General features: G+C 38.1%; 2 protein-coding genes across 2 annotated transcripts in view; one reads left to right on the top strand and one right to left on the bottom strand.

The window, feature by feature from the left end:
• The first annotated feature begins 2,133 nt into the window (after positions 1 to 2,133).
• Positions 2,134 to 20,903, top strand: EIF3M (eukaryotic translation initiation factor 3 subunit M). The gene is made up of 11 exons (XM_003830403.6): positions 2,134 to 2,350; positions 5,443 to 5,575; positions 7,022 to 7,160; positions 7,440 to 7,563; positions 7,975 to 8,069; positions 12,295 to 12,378; positions 13,343 to 13,442; positions 14,395 to 14,476; positions 19,109 to 19,252; positions 20,173 to 20,233; positions 20,690 to 20,903. The coding sequence occupies exons 1-11, from the start codon at positions 2,309 to 2,311 to the stop codon at positions 20,808 to 20,810; spliced, it is 1,125 nt and encodes a 374-aa protein (XP_003830451.1). The 5' UTR covers positions 2,134 to 2,308; the 3' UTR covers positions 20,811 to 20,903.
• A 340-nt stretch (positions 20,904 to 21,243) lies between these two features.
• Positions 21,244 to 21,613, bottom strand: part of CCDC73 (coiled-coil domain containing 73) — a 192,522-nt gene continuing 192,152 nt past the window's right edge. The window contains exon 18 of the mRNA XM_008955871.4: positions 21,244 to 21,450. Within this exon, the coding sequence (XP_008954119.4) occupies positions 21,244 to 21,450 (207 nt within the window). The remainder of the gene's footprint in view (positions 21,451 to 21,613) is intronic.

Here is a 21,613-nt window from a genome sequence, read left to right on the forward strand (position 1 = left end):
TCACAGAATGAAAAAAAAAATAACAATAGTAAAAAAGAGACAAGTCTTTTAAATATTTGATGAAATGGTATTGTATTGTTGAGTTTGTATTCCTCGAACTTTGCAATAATAAGGCGACAGGAGGAGCCCAGGGATTATTCCTTCAGAATCAACTGGTATTTCCTGACTATCCGCTGTGGGCTGGGCACTGAGGTGGGTGCGGAAATGCAGGGTGAACATGACACAGGTTCCCTGCCTTCAGTTTCACTTTCCACATTGTTAAGGCTATTCCATGCAAGAATGAATCCTTTCAAATTTAGTCTAGCCAGATGTTTTGTGTCCTCTATCCCCTCAACCTTGTTTTTTTCCTTTGCTTGGCATTTATTTTATATTGAAGTATAATTGTGGTATCAATAAACTGCACATTTTTGAACCGCACAATTTGAAAAATTTTATATATGTATACAATCATGACACAATCACAGTAAAAATAATGAACACATCCATAACCCGCAAAAACTTCCTCAAGCCCCTCTGTATCCATCTTTCCCTCCGCCTTACCCAATCCCTGCCCCCAGGCAACAGCAATTTATAATGCTGTCATTATAGTTTCTACTTTCTAGAGTTTTATATAAATGGAATCATACAGTATGATGATTAACTGAGCAAAATTATTTTGAATTATTTTGGGATTGTCAACTAAAGAAAAAAAATCAAGCTTTTATTTTAAGAGATGGAGTCTCACTCACTTTGTCACCCAGGCTGAAGAGACTGAAAAAAAAAAAAGATTCATCTGTGTTTTTGCATGTATCAATAATTCATCCTTTTTTGTTTCACAGCAGTATTCCATTAAGCAGATGTATAACAATTTCTTGATCCACTTCATTCATCTGTTGATGAACATTTGGGTTGTTTCCTTTTTTTTTTGGCTATTGAAAATAAAGTGTTAACTTTTTGGAAACTATCTCCTGAAAAAGCTAAACATAAATTTACTAAATAAGCCACTGATTCCACTCATAGGTACATACCTAAGAGAAATATACATACACACAAAATCTTGTGCACTAACGTTCATGGAAACATTATTCATAATAGCCAAAAAATGGAGACAACCCAAGTGTCCACCAACTGATGAACAAATCAACACAATGTGGTATATCCATAACAATGCAATATTATAAGCAATAAATAGGAATATAGGAGTGATACATGGACGAACCTTGAAAACATGCTAAATGAAGTAAGTCTGACTTAGGCCACCGTGTATTTTGTGATTCCACTTACATGAAATGTCCAGAAAAGGCAAATTCATAGAGACAAAATGTAGTGTTTGCCAGGGGCTGGAGAGAGGTGGGGCCAGGGGGTCTGGGGAGTGATTGCTGATGGGTACAGTTTCTTTTGCGGGTGATGAAAATGTTCTAAAATTAAATAGTAGTGATGGTTGTGCAACTCTGAAAATACTAAAAACTACTGAATTGTATACTTTATTTATTTTATGAGACGGAGACTCGCTCTGTCGCCCAGGCTGGAGTGCAGTGGCATGATCTGGGCTCACTGCAACCTCCTTCTCCCAGGTTGAAGCGATTCTCCTGCCTCAGCCTCCCGAGTAGCTGGGATTACAGGCGCGCGCCACTATGCCCCGGTAATTTTTGTATTTTTAGTAGAGACGGTGTTTTGCCATGTTGCCCAGGCTGGTCTCCAACTCCTGACCCCAAGTGATCCGCCCGCCTCGGCCTCCCACGGTGCTGGGATTACAGGCGTGAGAGCCACTGCGCCCAGCCAAAGCTGCTATTTTTTAAAAGCGGCAATGAACATTCTTGCACAAGTCTTTGTACGGACATACAGTTTGGGTAAATACTTAGTAGAAGAATAGCTGGGTCATATGCTGGGTGGATACTGAACTTTTTCAGAAACTGCCGCTCCTCTGCAAAGTGACTGCACCTTTTTATGTTCCCAACAGCAGTACAGGAGAGTTTCAGATCTACACAAACCCATCCATACTTGGTAAGACCCAACAAGCTTAACATTTCAAGGGAAGGTGGACTTAGGGAGGCGCCAGCGGGCCTGAAAACTGGAGGCCGCGACAAGCGTCGCTGAGTGGAGGCCCAGTAAGTCCCACCCACAAGGCCAGCCCGAGCGCGTCTGCCACGCCCTGCTGCATTCCGCGGCGAGAGCGCGCGATAGGATTGGCTCTCAAGGCCCCGCCCCAACAGGTCGCCGCGCACGGTGACCCGGAAGCAGTTGCGCCAGCAGCGTCGCGCGGCCCAGTTCCCTTTTCCGGTCGGCGTGGTCTTGCTAGTGGAGTGTCCGCTGTGCCCGGGCCTGCACCATGAGCGTCCCGGCCTTCATCGACATCAGTGAGGAAGATCAGGTGTGCTTTGGTCTACGGGTGCCGCCACGGTGGGGTGGGGGATGTCCTAGTAGCGCAAGGGACCGCTGCCGAACCTGGGCCGGGCGGCCGGGGCTGACACCCGCAGCTGTTCTACACGCGAGAATGGGGAGGCCGGTGGCTGGGGCGCGCTTTCCTGGCCTCGATTCGCACCAGCTCGCCGGCCGGCGGTCCCAGCGCGGGGCCCGACGCTTCACCGCCAGCTCCCTGGTCGGCGTCGGGACTCATTTCTGACGACATAGTACTTTTAGACTGATTAGGAATGATGTCTGCTTCCGTCCGTCAAATGCAGCCACATTCGGAGTGGGAGGTGGTGAATCTGTAGTTAGCATAAGCAGGGTAGGGAAAAGTAATTTTGTGCTAAAGATCAAAATGCCGGGCCGGGCGCGATGGCTCACGCCTTTAATCCCAGCACTTTGGGACGCCGAGGCGGGCAGATCACGAGGTCAGGAGATCGAGACCATCCTGGCTAACACCGTGAAACCCTGTCTCTACTAAAAATACAAAAAAATTACCCGGGAGCGGTGGCACGCCCCTGTAGTCCCAGCTACTGCGGAGGCTGAGACAAGAGAATCGCTTGAACCCGCGAGGCGGAGTTTGCAGTGAGCCAAGATCGCGCCACTGCACTCCAGCCTGGGCGACAGAGCGAGAGTCTCTCTCTCAAAAAAAAAAAAAAAAAAAAAAAGATCAAAATGCCCGTATTACTGTGTGATCACAGGCGAAGACGACCCGTATTTTACACTTGCTTTCTATTCCTACTTGTATGAGGGTGAGAGTTGTTCTGTACCCCGGAAGTATGGTATCAGTTCAGCTCTTAAATTCTATGAGGCATACACCTGATGGACCATCCTGATATTTTTAAATTTCCCGTTTGGCGTTTGCTCTTTGGTATACAGGGCTGATGGTTCTCATTTTCCCCATAACAAAAATTTAACCTTATTTGGTAGGAATTGAACACGACATGGTATTCTTTAAGTTAATTTTGTATTACTGAAAATTCTTCTGTGAAGTCCTAACTTTGTCGTTTTATTTCTGTTACTCCAGTAACACGGAAGTAACTTCCAAATGATTGGATATCATATAAACTTCGCATGGAAGTTTACTTGTCTAAGACAACTTACAGAATTGCGGGAGTGAGTTCCCCCTCTCTCCTCCCCCCGCCGCATGGTAGGAATGCAGTTCCGATGCTCTGAAGAGCAAAGTAAGAAGGGAAAATGCAAAAGGCGGAGAAAAGGTCAAGGATGGGGAGGTTAAGCACAGATAGGAAGATATGAAAGACAAAAAGATACCTGATTAGAAATGGAAGCATGTTACCAACAGTTGGCTGCTAGGTTAACTGAGAAAGTGTTTGGAATTTTTTTTTTTTTTTTTTTAACATACAAAGTGAATGGAGGAAGTTCTTGTCATTGATCGTATCTTAAAGTGTCTTTTCTCAGGCTCTGCTTCTGTTCTTGTAACATCAATATCGCTGTAGACAGTCCTTTCAGGGAAATATGAAATTGCTCAGGATTAGTTTAACTTTGGTGAAATTCTCAGCTTGATTAGAGTTAAATGGAATTCTTAATCTTTTTTTGTTTTCCTTTGCTTATGCTGCTCCCACAACCACTTGTGGCAGTGAGGATGACAGAAAAACAGCAAACGTGGTTCAATAGTTCTTAGAAAAAGTTTGCTGTGTATCTGTTTCCTCCATAGAGAAGCATGAAGCATGATTTCTGGAGGTATTTTTGTTTTCTCTGACATGGTGACAGTTTGTTTTCTTTTTTTAATTTTGCTTATAATACCAACTCTTCTATGAAGTTACTGTGTTCTTGTTTCCTGAAAGGATAGTACCGTCAGATCTGCAGGTTTAATACTTTCCTGAGGCAACTAAATATACTTGGGGGTTTAAAAATCTTGATGGCTTTGAATTTTTTTTTTGGCTTGGTCTAGAAAATGTAATGCCTGTGCATTTACTAATGGTATCCTTTCATATTCCTGTTGCACATCCTTATTTTATTATCTTTAAAACCAGGCTGGGCACGGTGGCTCACGCCTATAATCTTAGCACTTTGGGAGGCCGAGGCCCGTGGATCACCGGAGGTCAGGTGTTTGAGACCAGCCTGACCAACATGATGAAACCCTGCCTCTACTAAAAATACAAAATTAGCTGGGCATGGTGGCGCATGCCTGTAATCCCTGTTACTTGGGAGGCTGAGGCTGGAGAATCATTTGAACCCCGGAGGCAGAGGTTGCAGTGAGCCGGGATCGCTCCATTGCACTCATGCTATTGCACTCCAGCCTGGGCAATAAGAGCGAAACTCCATCTCAAAACAAAACAAAACAAAACTGCATTTGTTTGGCTGCCATAAAGAGTCCCAGAAGAAAAATGGAATAAATATATATAATTCGGTAGTAGGGTAGGAAATGTCCAAGTGACTGAATGTGCTATTGTAGTTGTGTTTTTATAGGTCCGAAGATGCATGCTGACTCAGATATGCATTTTTAATTTTAAGAGATTAGTTACATAACAGATCCAGTTCGATGTAATTTTAAGGCAGCATTCACCGCATTGCCCTTTTGTGAACCAAAATGCCTATCTCAAATAGATTCTCAACTAATTAACAAATGATTACCCTTTTGCCAAGGTAATGTCTGTAACTTTTCTAGTAGCTGTGGTTATGTGTGTACTTGAGAGCAATACTATTGTTCATTTCTTTCAAAAAAGTGAAATCTGCCAAGTCAGATTGATTTCTTCTCCCCAGCAACCACACCCCCACCAAACCCTTTGGGTTATATTATCAAAAAGATTTTTGCTGTATGCTGGAAGTCCAGCAGGGTGCAGACTACATGAGAGAAATTCTGAAGGTGATCCATGGGGGCTGTAGCGTGTCTAAGGAGCCACTGGACCTCATGGAGGAAAACCTGTGGCTCTTGTGGGATTGCCAAGATGGATGAGGTGAGGGAGGAGTCTTCAACATTATTTGAAATAGTTGTTGAATACAGTATTTGCATTTTAGTTTTTCAGAAAGAGGACAGAATTTGAGATTGTGCTTTGTCATTCGTAGTCAGTTTTATAATAGAGCAATCCTCAACAGGCTGCTGAGCTTCGTGCTTATCTGAAATCTAAAGGAGCTGAGATTTCAGAAGAGAACTCGGAAGGTGGACTTCATGTTGATTTAGCTCAAATTATTGAAGCCTGTGATGTGTGTCTGAAGGAGGATGATAAAGGTTTGTTTTTAATTTTTTTCTAATATTTCCTAATAAAATCTTTTAAATTTTTCTTGTGAATTATAGAGTCGTCCCTCATTATCTGAGGCAAGGAGGATTTGGAACCCTCAGATACAGAAGGCTGACTGTATTTATATGTTTTGAATTTCAGACTACAGGACTTTTAAATAGATAGGTAGTGGTTGTATGTATTTGGGGGCACAGGTGATATTTTGATACATGTATGCAATGTGTAATTATCAAATCAGGGTAATTGGAATATCACACATCTTTTCTTTATGTTGGAAACATTCAACAGTTCTCTTCTAGCTCTTTCAACTATACAATACATTGTTAACCAGAGTCTAAGCACTGTTGTTTTCAATCTTACCTTCACACATGCTTTCAGTTTGTGTAATCTATTATACCTATAAAGTAAACCTATTTTGAGAAAACCTTTATTTTATACATAGGTGTATTTCTTAAGTGTTATTACACTAAATGCTTATAGTCTTAGAATAAAATGAAGAAAAAAATGAAGCTCTTTCCTGTTCATAAGTTTCAGATTAACATCAAATGGGATACAATTTCAAGTAATCTAATAGCCATTTAATTATTAGGCCAGTTTCCTGTTTATTGAGATAGAATGGGAAATTTTCAGAATTGTTGAGTTCGGAAATCTCTAGTTAAAGTTTAGAGATCAAACTTGGATGCTGATTTCGGCAGCACATATACGAAAAAATTAGATTAAATTTGGGATATGATTAATATCTGTAATACTTAAAAATAACTAATTCAAGCAGAGAGCCGACAGCTTTAATTTCTGATTTCCTATATGTATACACAAAGTTTTCCTTAATTAAGAAAGTATCCTAGCCCTAAATCATACCAGTAACTTCCAAATGATTGAATATCATGACAGTGAAAATTGAAACTTTATATACATGTAAATCAGTCTCTGTTTTACTAGTTAGAAACCACATCATAGGCCAGGCATAGTGGCTCAGGCCTGTAATCCCAGCACTTTGGGAGGCCGAGGCAGGTGGATCACATGGTCAAGAGTTCAAGACCAGCCTGGCCAATATGGTGAAACCCCGTCTCTACTAAAAATACAAAAATTAGCCGGGCGTGGTGGCGGGTGCCTGTAGTCCCAGCTACTTGGGAGGCTGAGATGGGAGAATCGCTTGAACCTGGGAGGCGGAGGTTGCAGTGAGCCGAGATCGCACCACTGCACCCCAGCCTGGGCAAGAGAGCAAGACTTCATCTGAAAAAAAAAAAAAAGAAAGAAACCACATCTTAGGTATCAATTTCCTTCCTCTTTAATAAAATATACAAGTTGCTTTCTGAATGCGAAAGTGTCTTATATTTGATGGTCTTCATTGTATTAAAACACTGGAAATGCATATTTAACTAGACGCATTGAGTATTGTAGTATCACTGTTGATTGTGTTATCCATACTTGTGTAGATGTTGAAAGTGTGATGAACAGTGTGGTATCCCTACTCTTGATCCTGGAACCAGACAAGCAAGAAGCTTTGATTGAAAGCCTATGTGAAAAGCTGGTCAAATTTCGCGAAGGTGAACGCCCGTCTCTGAGACTGCAGTTGTAAGTTAAGATCTGAAAGAAACTCAGTTTTTCTAGGTGCTTTTTTCATGTTACTAACTTTTAGTGGTGCAGAGCAGGAATTCTGGAACTTGACTCTCAGCTGTGGCTCTTATTAGCTGTGACCTTGGGCAAGTGGCTTGACCTTTCTGTGCCCTAGTTTCCTCCTTTGTAATATGAAGTTGTTAACGGTACCTGCCACAGGTTTGTGGTGAGAGCTAACCTCAACTTAAAACTGGTTGCTGATTTCAAACATTGTTTATTTGTTTGTTAACCAACCAGGTTAAGCAACCTTTTCCACGGGATGGATAAGAATACTCCTGTAAGATACACAGTGTATTGCAGCCTTATTAAAGTGGCAGCATCTTGTGGGGCCATCCAGTACATCCCAACTGAGCTGGATCAAGTGAGTTACTGTGTGGAATAGTTGTTCTGCTTATAAGAAATGTACTTTTTTTTTTTTTGAGACAGAGTTTCACTGTTGTTGCCCAGGCTGGAGTGCAATGGCGCAATCTCAGCTCACCGCAACCTCCGCCTCCAGGGTTCAAGCAGTTCTCCTTCCTCTGCCTCCTGAGCAGCTGGGATTACAGGCATGCGCCACCACGCCCGGCTAATTTTGTATTTTTAGTAGAGACGGGGTTTCTCTATGTTGGTCAGGCTGGTCTCGAACTCCTGACTTCAGTTGATCCTCCCGCCTTGGCCTCCCAAAGTGCTGGGGATTACAGGCGTGAGCCACCACGCCCAGCCAGAAATGTACTTTTATATGTTATACTTTATATGTGTTACTCAGTTTTCTCCTTTTGTCAATCTCTTGTAGGTTAGAAAATGGATTTCTGACTGGAATCTCACCACTGAAAAAAAGCACACCCTTTTAAGACTACTTTATGAGGCACTTGTGGATTGTAAGAAGAGGTATTCAAAAGTAATGAACTAACTTATCACTTAACAGACAGTATAAGTAGGTGGGGATGTTTTTTAAAGAGAAGTAGGGCCGGTAATTTTGCTTTACTCTGTTCTCCACAGAGTTGCTATAAATCTATTTCTATAAATTTGACCTACTAAGTTAAAGATAACTATAAAGATTAAAAGTAGTTTTCCCTCATCTTTGAACTTTTTAAAAAGTGAAATTTGGCTTTTTTTCTAAAAAAAGAAAGGTGGGGCCTTTCCAACATGGGCTTCAACCTACTGCTGTAGCATGAGCTTGGTGAATGTGGTGAAGCATCTCATCATTTTTGGATGGTGCAGTGGCAGACTACAAAAAACTTTGTGTTAATGTAAATATTCCGTCTCTCCACCCATGTCCTTCCTCTTGCTTATCACACTCTAGACACAGCGAGCCTATGTCAGGTATAAAAGCACCATGCTCTTTGCCAGTCTGGACCAGGAGCTGGCACTGGTTCTTGTATAGCCCGTGTACTAAGAATGGTTTTAACATTTTTAAATGATTGAGAAAGAAAATCAAAGAAAGGGTAATATTTCATGATATGTGGACATTATATGAAATTCAGATTTCAGGGTCCATAACATTGGTATTACATCCATGCCTATTCATTTACATATTGTCTGTGCCTGCTTTTGCCAAGAGTTTAGTTACAACAGATACCATATAGCTTGCAAAGCTTAAAATATTTACTCTCTGGCCCTTCACAGAACGTTTGCCTACCCCTTGTCTAAGTAGTCTTACTATAGTCAGCTTCATGTCTCTGCCAGAAACATCCCTCTCATATTTCGGTTAGTGCCTCCCTTTTACAGCACCCTCTACTTGTATCCTAGCATTTAACACCCTTAGTTGAAAGTAAGGTTGTAGGCTAAGTGAAGGCAAGGAACCTCATCTGTTAACCATTGCATTCCCAAGAAGATAGCACTTATTGGGCACTGAGTGGATAAATGCTACCCACAGTAGGGAACTGGAAGGGGATACTTGTTTAAACACAACATTTCTGACATTCTGCCAATCTAAATGTTGAGAGTTGGTTTTCTTCTTTAGAACACATAAAATTCATATTTTAATCAGTAAAATTCTGAGATTTTACCTAGCAGTTAAGTAAAAATGCTTCAAGTTTATGGGTGCCCCCTTCATGACTTTATTTATATTGGTGGTTGATGCACATGGTGTTTGTTGTGCTTTTTTTTTAATTTGAGATGGAGTCTTGCTCTGTCGCCCAGGCTGGAGTGCAGTGGCGCAATCTCAGCTCACTGCGAGCTCCACCTCCCGGGTTCATGCCATTCTCCTGCCTCAGCCTCCTGAGCAGCTGGGACCACAGTTGCCGCCACCACGCCCGGCTAATTTTTTGTATTTTTAGTACAGACAGAATTTCACCGTGTTAGTCAGGATGGTCTTGATCTCCTGACCCCGTGATCCGCCCACCTCCGCCTCCCAAAGTGCTGGGATTACAGGCGTGAGCCACCGCACCAGGCCTGTTGTGCATTTTAAAGGGTGTTACTGGTAACTAAGCCCTTACATGTCAGACACCATGTTGTGTGCTTCAGGTGGATTAAAAAGATTTCTTTAGCTGAGAAGATTGAAGTATACTGTGGTTGCTAAAACTGGAAAATGACTTGCACCTGTGCTTACAGTGTGGCACAAGATAACTAATGAGTAAGATGTGGTTTTTTAAAAGTTTTTCTTTGAATTTTTATAGTTAAGTCATTATACTTTTTAATTTTAATTTTTATTGCAAAGTTAAAAATTCCTTAGTTTTTTATTCCTGGTACCACTACACTACCATAATTTACAGGGTAACATGCCTGATGTAATGAAAAGAAAAAGGCAAAGGTACAACAGATAAAAGACCTCAGGAATGTACATCTAATTGACACTACACTGCATTAATCAATAGTGCACTTTTTGCAACCTGTGGCTATGACAGTCCTGAACAAGAAGGCTTTCCTGTTTAAGCTGCAGTAACTTTTCTGACTGTGGATCATCATTCTTCTGTGGCAGATTTTTACAGTTCCTCTAATGCATTTGGATGATTGCCTCAAAGTAACTTGCAGCTTTTCTGACTTCTCCTTGCTTGCACTCCTGCCAAAAACTGTAGCCCTTTTCTGCTGTTTTTAGAACCTTGTGCTACCATATTTACCACCATAGAGACTGCCCAAGCTTTATCCACCAAAACTGCCCCCTTTCATGCATGGGTCCATAATTTGATTGTCATTGTCCACTGTAATATCCAAAATCATTATAGTTCCCACCACCACCGTAATTACCACTCCCCAAATTACCTTCTTCATTGTAACCATCATATCCTCCACTGCTGCCACCATATCTACCACCACCATACCCGCCTCTACTATCAAAACCAGGACAACTGCGGTAGTTGCCACCATCACCTTCAAATCCATTATATCCAGCAACCCCTCCTCCATAACTACTTCTGCTGCCACCACCCCAGCACCATATCCTCCTCTTCCACCAGAGTTTCTACCCATGGCCAAAACTACCATCTCCAAAGTTTCCTCCACAACCCATGAAGTTGCTAGATCCACTCCACAACTGCATCTGTTGTTTAAAAAGGGCCCTTTTCACTTCACTAACGCCTGTTAATAGAGTGTTATTTCTGAACCACAATTTTATCATGATCATCAAAAGTTACAAAAGCAAATCCTCTCTTTTTTCCACTCTGCCAGTCCTCCTGTAACTTCTGTGGTTTCAATCTTGCGATACTTTTCAAAGTAGTCTCTCAAATTATGTTCTTCTGTATCTTCTTTAACATCACCAACAAAAATTTTCCTCACTGTTGGATGGGCACTGGCCTTTACAGAACTCTCTCTAGAAACAACTGTCTTTGGTTCCATTGCACGCCTCAGCCTTGTGTGGTTGAGCACACATTGCTGCATCCACCTCTTCAACACAAGAGTAAGTCACAAAACCAGAGTTTGTGGAACATTTTGTTTGGGGGTCTCTGATTACCACACAACCTGTGAGTGTGCTCCATTTCTTAAAATGTTCTCTAAAACTACCATCTCTAGTTTCAAAGCTCAGACCACCAATCAACAGTTTTTTTTAGCTGCTCTGGCTCCTTTGGATCATGGCCTCTTCCAGGTTGAGTTCAGTATTAATTTTTTATTTTTAGAGACAGGGTCTGAACATGTTGCCCACACTGGAGTACAGTGGGTATTTGGCTGTTCACAGGTGCAATTGTAGTGCATTACAGCCTTGAATTCCTGGGCTCAAGCAAGCCTCCTGAGTAGGTGGGACTATTGGCATGCGCCACTGTGCCTAGGCATTTATATCACTACATTTAAGATGCGGGTTACCACTTAGCCATGCCTACAGTGGTATTTCTGAATCTTAGTAAACCTTAGTTTTGAAAGAAGTTTTAGATAGCATTTACCATTTTAAAATAAATGATACAGTTCCTGGTGATTTTGCCCAGGCTAAACTCAGATGTGGGGAGTAAGTATTTTTAGAAAATGAAAAAAGGAAAAAAAAAACCTCTTCCTCCTAGTTAGCAAAGCTTTCTATAAGCTGAAGATTCCACAGTTTAAAGAAGTCATGAGGAGTAAAGATAAACATTTTCTAAAAGTCCAGTTTGAATGACTGCATTTATTTATTTTGCCCTATTTACTCCAGTGAAACTGATGTATATAACTGTAAGAATAATTTAATTGGAAGGGTATCTTAAGTAGAGTTATTTAAATATTTGGTATTGTCTCAACTTCAGCCATACTGTCCTAACAGTTTCTGGGACACAAAACTTTTTTCGCGCCTAGGGCCTTTATACTTGGTCTTCCCTCTGCTTGGAAAGTCATCTTACCCCACCTTTCGTGAACCCAGCTCTTTTCATGGCCAAGAAAAGGATATTTTACATCCTTTTGGTCTCAGCTTACTTGTCATCTCTTCTGAGGGAGACTGCTTTCTCACTGTACATAAAGTGGCCTTTCCATTTTCTGCCCTTGTTGCTTTGATTAAATCACCATTTATTTCCTTCATAGCACTTATTAGTTACTTTTCCTTAGTTGTCCATCTTTCCTACTAAAAGGAAAGTTTCATGACTTTTCCCATAGACAGGGACTTTGTCTCTCTTAGTCACCGTTATAATGTCATCAGCACAGTACCTGCCTCTTAAAAATATTTTTAAATGAATGAATAGCAGTAATACTTTCAAGTTCCTAAAGCAATATTTCTTTTTAGTGATGCTGCTTCAAAAGTCATGGTGGAATTGCTCGGAAGTTACACAGAGGACAATGCTTCCCAGGCTCGAGTTGATGCCCACAGGTAATGTTAAACGTTACTCTGATGAGGGTTTAACAGCGATGTAGAGGTAAGCTACAATATTAAATTAAGTAACTGAAATCATGTTTGCAACTACCAGTGATCCAGAGCCATTTGATAGTGTGTATTTCCTGGTGATTCTAATGTAGATACTAAAATTCAAGGTTTGATATTGGAAGAACTGTGGATTGAATATGAAATAGCTGCATGGTGTTTACCTGGGGGGGGGGGTATTGCTGTTATGGGGATGATGATCCCAACCCAAGAATTAGAACCTAATCTTGGGCCAATTGACCCTAATTTTAAGGTTATAGGTGGAAAGTTGATGGCTTGCCAAAAATTAACCCATTGCTAATGAGTATAAGGGCTTTTAACAGTCTTAGATCTAACTGGTAACGAGAATAGAATCAGTTTTCTAAATCTATGTAATAAGGATTATGAAACTTCTTTTTTTGGTCGTTGCTTTATGTGGACCTCTACATGATAGGAGTTGGTAAAAAGGGAAGTTGGTGGTAAAGATCCTTGACTTTGAGGTCAGGCTGCCTCCATTCACATTCTTACTCCACCTCTTAATGAGCACTTCTGAACGGCTTCATAGTTGATAAAGGGGGCAGAGTAATACTGTTTGTCTCCTAGGTTGTTGTGAGGAATAAATGAGATGTAAGGCAAGTGAAGCACTTAGTGTCTTGGCATATGGTTCTGCTGCTGCTTACTATTTGATTACCTTGGTGCTTTCTCTCCAGCTATGTTTTTATCTACAATTAATATATTTCATTTTGTTAAAACAGATGAACCTGATAAATGTATTGGCCTGTCTTAACCCAATCCTGTAGCTTTTTTAATGTTGTTTATATGTTTTGGACTGTTAGATATTTTGCCGAATTAAGTATATTTTATGATTTGCAAAAACTCAATGAAAAGCCAGGATTTCAAAACCCTGAGCTTACATTTTTGTTCTCTAATTAAGGTGTATTGTACGAGCATTGAAAGATCCAAATGCATTTCTTTTTGACCACCTTCTTACTTTAAAACCAGTCAAATTTTTGGAAGGCGAGCTTATTCATGATGTAAGTAGTTTATCCTTTAATGTGAAAAATGTTCTCCTTTCCTAAATTTTACATACTGAAGCAGAACCCTTTTTCTTTGCATTAATAAAAGTGACTAATGGCAAGATATGGAAAGATTAAGAACTATATATTCTTTTTATATCAGGAACAGACATATTTAGGACCAGCTTTTCTTCATCCACTGAGCAGAGTCCTATTCTTCCTCCCTTTCTTAATTTCTTTTTTTTTTTTGAGACTGAGTCTCACTCTGTCACCAGGCTGGAGTGCAGTGGCACGATCTTGGCTCACTGCAACCTCCGCCTCCCTGGTTTAAGCAATTCTCCTGCCTCAGCTTCCAGGAGAAGTAGCTGGGATTACAGGCACATGCCATCAGGCCCAGCTAATTTTTGTATTTTTAGTAGATACAGAGTTTTGCCATGTTGGTCTGGTCTCCAACTCCTGACCCCCCTGACCCCAAGTGATCTGCCCACTTCGGCCTCCCAGAGTGCTGGGATTACAGGCGTGAGCCACTGTGCCTGGCTACCTCCCTTTCTTTCATCTTCTCACTTACTCACCATTATAGACTTAGATAATACAAGTTTCTTTTTTATTACATATATATTGTTCCTAGCCCCACTTAGGAAGATAAGTCTGATATTTAAAAACACATGAACATTTTTCAAATGCAAGTATAAATATATTTTGGACTGTTGTGCATCTGGACTATGCCATTAGCCACCATCTTTCAGTGTGGATAATTTAGAGCTCAGTGTATTTACTGATTATTTCATTTTAAAAGTGAGCCATGTGAAAGCAGATGGTTTGGTAATTTGATGAAACAGAATGATATTTCTGCCTTGAACAAAATGTAGGAGTCAGTATCTTTAAAATAATATTTACAATATCTTAGAATATCTTACAATAAATCTGAATTCTGTATTGATGGTATCTTTTTTGTCTCTTATCTGTATAGCTTTTAACCATTTTTGTGAGTGCTAAATTGGCATCATATGTCAAGTTTTATCAGAATAATAAAGACTTCATTGATTCACTTGGTAAGTTTTGGGGTTTATTCTTTGAGGCACAGAGGTGGGAACATGCTACACTAACAGTTATGTACTATGTGGTCCAGCAAGTATGGTTGTGGCCTTATTTGTAGATTATCCTAAAAGGAGTCGTGTATGATAGAACAGCACAAAAATAGGTAGACAGTTTAAAATATTACTTAGAATGAATTGAGAATCAGAAACCAAGAAGGTGTAGGAGGTGGCATTTGTGATAGAGAATGAAACTGGGAGTATGAAAACAACTCGGGGCCCAGCGCGGTGGCTTAGAGGTGTAATCCCAGCACTTTGGAGGCCGAGGCGGGCGGATCACGAGGTCAGGAGGTCGAGACCATCTTGGCTGACTAACATGGTGAAACCCTGTCTCTACTAAAAATACAAAAAACTAGCCGGGCGTGGTGGCGGGTGCCCGTAGTCCCAGCTACTCGAGAGGCTGAGGCAGGAGAATAGCTTGAACCCGGGAGATGGAGGTGGAGGTTGCAGTGAGCCAAGACTGCGCCACTGCACTCCAGCCTCGGCAACAGAGCAAGAGTCCGTCTCAAAAAAAAAAAAAAAAAAGAAAGAAAAGAAAACAACTTAGCACTTGTAATCCCAGCACTTTGGGAGGATGAGGTGGGTGGATCACTTGAGGTCAGGAGTTCAAGACCAGCCTGGCCAACATGGCAAAACCCCATTTCTACTAAAAATACAAAAATTAGTGGGCATGGTGGCACATACCTGTAGTGCCAACTACTCAGGAGCCTTAGGCAAGAGAACCACTTGAACCCGGGAGGCAGAGGTTGCAGTGAGTTCAGATCGCACTGCTGCACTCCAGCCTGGATGACAGAGTGAGGCTCCATCTCAAAAAACAAAAAAAAAGAGAGAGAAAATGACTTGGACGCTTTTTGTCTCATTTAAGAGCTTGCTGAACTTTAGGCCCTTCCAGCTCTTCTGTACCATGATTCTTTGAGGTAAAGTTATATCAACAATCGGGTGTTGGAGAAGATTGAAGAAATAGTTCCATTGGTACATTTGTTTTTAAAATTTAGAGATGGAGGAGTGAGCAGAAAAGCAACTGAAAGAATTACCATTACTTTGATCATAATGGTAACTTTCAGAAATGTTTTAAGAGCTGATAAAATTTGATGATTAAAGGTACTTTATTAAGCTAAACATTATTCTTAAAATAATATTGTTTCTTTGTAGAAGACCTTATTCCTTAGATATATGGTGAATTGTATTTTTGGTCCCTTTTTTTAAGCCATAGCCACAGAATGGTAACAAATAGTTTTTTCCCCCCTACTATACTATTTTATGCTTGGATACCCCCGCCATTAACAAATTACAAAAGTATATAGTATTGCCAGTTAGATCTGAAAGATGGAATTAGAAATGGAAATGTAATTTTACATGATAGTAAGACTTTTCTAACTACAGTTTGTTGAAAACAGCATAGTCTACTATTTTTATCTTTGAATTTTCTTGTCTAGCGTATCAGTTCAGTAAATGTTTGTCAAATTGAATCAAATCTTATTCATCCTTATTGAGCAAACCCTACATATGTTCAATATTTTAATTTCCTTCTGGAGCATGTTTTTAACATACTAAAATACAAAGAGAAAACTTAGAAAATCTGCAGTTGAACAGGTTTTAAATGTTGTAAACTACCAGTTTCTTTACACTGGAGTCAACTGTGAAACTAAGGTGCTTTGTTCTCCTACTAGGCAATAATCAAAACACATTAGAGATTGATTATATTTTCCATATTAAGACTGAATTTTTTTTGTTTTTGAAACTAGTCTTCCTGGTTCTTGACGATACAGATGAATGTATGGTCTATTTTGATAGTCTTCAATTTGGTAATCATTAATGCTTGTCACCTGTAAATTGTGTGCCTCCATTGGAATTGGGGAAGATTGACTTATTCTGAACATAATAAGGCATTTGAAATACACCAAGATAAAGTAGATGTAAGTGTGTTTGTGTAGAAAGCTTTGCCAGGTGCACTAGACCCAGAAAACCACATTCTGTCCCAGTTAATTTGTTTTGTGGCATGAAGCTATGTGATGGAATGTTAATGTCAGCAACCTCTTTATTTACGCACCAAGGAAAAAGGAGTAGTAATTAACACTTTGACACTCCCCCATTGATGTGTAATTGACTGTTTCAAAGGAGCACTGGTTCATAAGCTATTGCATGCCTTAAAACTGGGTTTTCTATATTGCAGCATTTTAAGACAGGGGTCAGTGACAATGCAGAAATTGCTCAATGATGCACATTTTTTTATTACTGCATTAAGGTTTTGACATATTAGTAATGAATAAATGTTTCCATAAAATTAGATTTTTTATAACTTTAAAATTGAAATATGACACAGTACACTGTGACTTCCTCTTTGATGGTAGTATTTTAGTTTTATGAAACAAAGCACAGCTTCCTACAAAGTCTTTAACTCATACTTCACTGCCCTAGTAATTTTATTTTTCAGAACAAGAGTCCTAAGGGTTTTAAGTTTGGTTCTTTGTTACTTTAAACATCAATTTAAAGTGTTTTTAGATGCAAGTTTTCACATGTAAAATAGATAACGGTTTTATGGAATTCAGCCTAGAAATAATCTTCATTCCTCTGATAATTTTTTTCATTTATGGTAAGATTGTAACTGCAGAAAAGATGAGCAGTAAAATAGATTTAATTTCAGGAGTATTTAAAATAATAGAAATTTCAGAAGTTTCTATCACTTTATATTGAAAGAGAGTTGTCTGTCCATGCCAATAGAACTGAGAATGTTAAGGAATTTTTGAAAAAAATCTTTAATACTTATTCATTGATAAGAAAAAATTCATTAACATTGCTAATTTATTGTGCCAGCTAGAATTCAAATTCCTTCATTTGCCTTACGTTTCTTGAACATCTGTGCAAATCAGTATTCTATTAGAAATTTGTTTATATGCTTTTCAGAAAACATCTTTATATTAATGTGTATATTTTTTATTTTAATTGTATAATTAAACATTTATTACAGCTGAAAGCCTAGTGACAACTATCTAGATTCCACAAGTTGCAATCAGTTTGTCAGAACATTTTCCTTTATTAACACTGACAACTTAGGCCAACAGTAGCATTATCTTGTGTCAACTGAATTGCCCTAACATGTCCACATGTAATCTGGTGTTATCCAGTTGCTACCTTTTGCTTCAGAAAGTTAATCGGCATCTAATTTGCATTGTTAATTAGGGTTAATGTGCACTAATTGATTTATTGGTGCCTGTAGATTTCCATTAAACCCAGTTAGCAATACTTCCTTGTATACCTCATTCATTTGAGTTATGGTGATCATGTTTTTGTTGAATCTGTGCCAAATAAGAAGCCTGTATCATAATTACAGCTAATTAACAGATGATCATGTCCTATGTTAATGGGCTTCCCTAATCTTCCACTAATATATGAATGTTATAAATTTAAAATTTATTTATGGAGTGTTTAGAGAGTGAACTTTTTAAACAATACAGACTTGAAGCTCTGAATTTATTACAGGGCACTTGATTGATCATTTGCTGATTTTACATAGTTCAAAAGTTCAGAGAAAAGGAACATGTAAATCTAGATTCGTTTTAGAAACTTAGTTTTATAATTAATAAGTTAGCATCAAAACAAGTATATATGATATTATGTTAGAATTCTGCTCCTACTTAGGACTAGGTTATATATTTAGGATTCCTAATTTTTAAAATTTCTAGCCCTTTATTTTAGAAATGAACCTATTCTAGGCCTAGCACTGCTATTTTTTGACTATAAGTCACCATTTAATCTCTTTGCTCCTCAGTTTTGTTTTTAAAGTGAAAGGATCAGGACTGGGTAATTCCTTAAGTTTTCTTCTAGGCCTAACACATTGTTGTTATTTGAATAATTACAACAGCATGTTTCATTAGAAATTATAATGCAAAATTTGAATTATTTGTGCAACTTTCTACTTTTGTCTTATAAAGAACAAGTATCACTGTTAATGGTATTCTTTAATTATATCTAGTACTAACTGTATTGGCCTATAAATGTTAAATGACACACACACTTTGACAGTTTTGGTTTGTAAGTAGTTTTGATTTTTAAATAGTGACCTGAAGCAAAATGGAATGTTTTCATAACTGAAAATGTTTGTGAAAGTATTTTAAAACTTCAGGTTTACCAGTAGTAGTAACACAGAAAAAACTAATAAGTAGATAAGAAATCCTCTGTGTTTAAATGAAGAGCTATTAGTGTGAAAAATAAGCTTAGGTAATTTAACTAAATAGAAATTGTTCTTATGAAATGTACTTTGTAGATTTTATCTCCTAAAATGTATAACTATTTAAAAATGTAAAATGTACAAAACTTTTAGGGTCTAAAAATAATCATTTTATGGCCGATTCTTAACTTTGAATCTATCACCTATGGTACTATAGAAAAATTGTTTTTAATACTCTATGGAGTCAGTTTATAGTTTGCAAATATAAGAAGCTTTGTCAAAATTGTTCTATAGAAGTGCTCAAACAATAATTTCCACAATTACAAAAGTAAAAATAATTTCCACAGCTTAACATGAGATGTAATTGTGCAGGTCTTTAATTAGTATGAACACTCATCAGGCTTCACTATTCTGTTTTCTAGGCCTGTTACATGAACAGAATATGGCAAAAATGAGACTACTTACTTTTATGGGAATGGCAGTAGAAAATAAGGAAATTTCTTTTGACACAATGCAGCAAGAACTTCAGATTGGAGCTGATGATGTTGAAGCATTTGTTATTGACGGTAAGGCAGATAGAACATTTTCATTTATTTCTAGAATTTCTCATCTACTACATGGATCATAGTAAGATTTTTATCTGGAAACTGAGCCTTACACAACAAAGATTTGTTTATAGCAGATGTGTATTTAGTAGATTAGTGGATATATTTGTTGTAGGGTGAAAATTTAGTAGAAATATAAACTGCTATATTCTATCCCTTGAAATCACATAGAACAAAGACGTTTAGGCAATACACCACTGTGGTTAAGAGCACAGATTTTAGTATTAGATGTGGATTTAAGACCAGGCCCTTCCTTTGTGAAACAGGAATGTAGGGGTTCATTTGTGGTTGTAAGGATTAAATGAATTAATACAGGTAAAGCACAGTGCCTGGCACATAGTAAGTGATCTTTCAAGTGTTAACCATTACCAGTTTTTTTATGATTAGCCTAGAAACAAGAACTTCTTCCCCAACAATTAGATTATAAAGCAACTTAACTGCTCAGGAATTTTTTCTGAGCTTTTTAAATTTGAAAGTTGGGATTATGCAATTAAGATTAATAAAAGGTACAGAACTATTGATCTTTTTTCCCCTAATGCTCTAAGTTTTCTATGAAGAAGTAATAACTTAGTAGGAAATTAGTTTATTCCCCTATATGAGATGGTAGGGGAAGAACACCTAGCATTCTTTAAAAAAAAAAAAACAGCAAAAAACTGTATGTAATATTTATTTAATATAGATTGTCCCAGCAGCCATAGGACAAATGCATGACCTTTCTTTTGGTTGCCCCATACTGTTTTGCTTATTAGATTTAAACAGTGTATAATGTTGGAAAACAGTATAAAGTTTTATTATGGCTTACTTGGTCACAGTTTTCATACCTTAGCTATTTTTCTTGGAAATTTTCCATATAACATATGATATAAAACATCTTTTTTCAGCCGTAAGAACTAAAATGGTCTACTGCAAAATTGATCAGACCCAGAGAAAAGTAGTTGTCAGGTAAGATATTTAATGCTTTGCAGCATTTTATAGAACGATATAGTTTGTTCCGATTATTTCACTTAAATGTTTAGAGAACCAAGGTGGTGTTATCACTTGACTGTAGTTAAATAGTTGCTATTTATCATAATTTTATTAAAGTTCAGACTGAATGTGATTAGCTTATTTAATGAAAGAGTCCTATTTTCCAGCACATTTCATTTAATGGCTGAGCATTGGCTAGAATACTAATGACTTTTATGTCTGCTTTATATAGTTGCTCAGGAGAATTAGAAGGCTTAGGATCAATATGGTAAAGATTTTTTTTAAATAATTATGTAATTCTTAAATTCTCTTACTATTCTAAATTAGGTATATTTAATCTTGCTTTTAACTGGATTCAAATCTGTAGTATTATAAAAGAATACCAGAGGCTAAAAGGTTGACTAACACTGTGTTTAATTTTTCAATTTTTAGTCATAGCACACATCGGACATTTGGAAAACAGCAGTGGCAACAACTGTATGACACACTTAATGCCTGGAAACAAAATCTGAACAAAGTGAAAAACAGCCTTTTGAGTCTTTCTGATACCTGAGTTTTTATGCTTATAATTTTTGTTCTTTGAAAAAAAAGCCCTAAATCATAGTAAAACATTAAAATCATAGTAAAACATTATAAACTAAAAAAATTTGCCTAGTCTGGACAGTTATTGTCTCAAATTTATACTAAAAATCACAAACTCCAGAGGATATGAAGTAATAAATTACAAAGGGTCACAATGTCTGTCATACAATATACATAAATTCTGTTCTTTAAAAAAGGATATTGAAGAAGCAATGAGCACTTTAAAGAAAGGATAATATACAGAGAGAAGACAGAAGTAGAGTAATACAATTTCTTCACATTAGAAAAACTTGGAAAAGCAAAGACAAACTGTAGAGCTTTAAATACAACAGTCATTTTATTCTAGTAAAAACTATACCAGAATTTCAGTTACATAATTTCACTACTGAAAGCACTTATCTACATTATTTTAATCCGTTGTTTTTTTCCAACGTCTCTTCTGCTTTTCTTTTCTTTGGCTGGTTGTCATTTTCTAAACTTAGTAAATTTTCACTTTTATTTAGTTGATTCGTAATGAGGCTCTGCCAGTCATCATCACCAGAAGTATTTTTAGTCTTGATTGCCTGCAAATGGCTTTGTAGTGGAGTTGATATCAGAGGCTTTGTTTTCACCTGGGAAAGATAAACTAATTTTACCTTCGAAATTATTATACAAAAGATTTTAAAGAGTCTGTAAAGCCTCTGCAGTTATGAGTATGTGGTAAAACCACCATCTCTTGGCTGATTTCCACTACCTTAGAAGTTCTGGCACCAGAAAAGTATACAATGTGAATGT

Source organism: Pan paniscus, chromosome 9 (genome assembly GCF_029289425.2).
Source record: "Pan paniscus chromosome 9, NHGRI_mPanPan1-v2.0_pri, whole genome shotgun sequence".
In the NCBI taxonomy this organism is placed as follows: domain Eukaryota; kingdom Metazoa; phylum Chordata; class Mammalia; order Primates; family Hominidae; genus Pan; species Pan paniscus.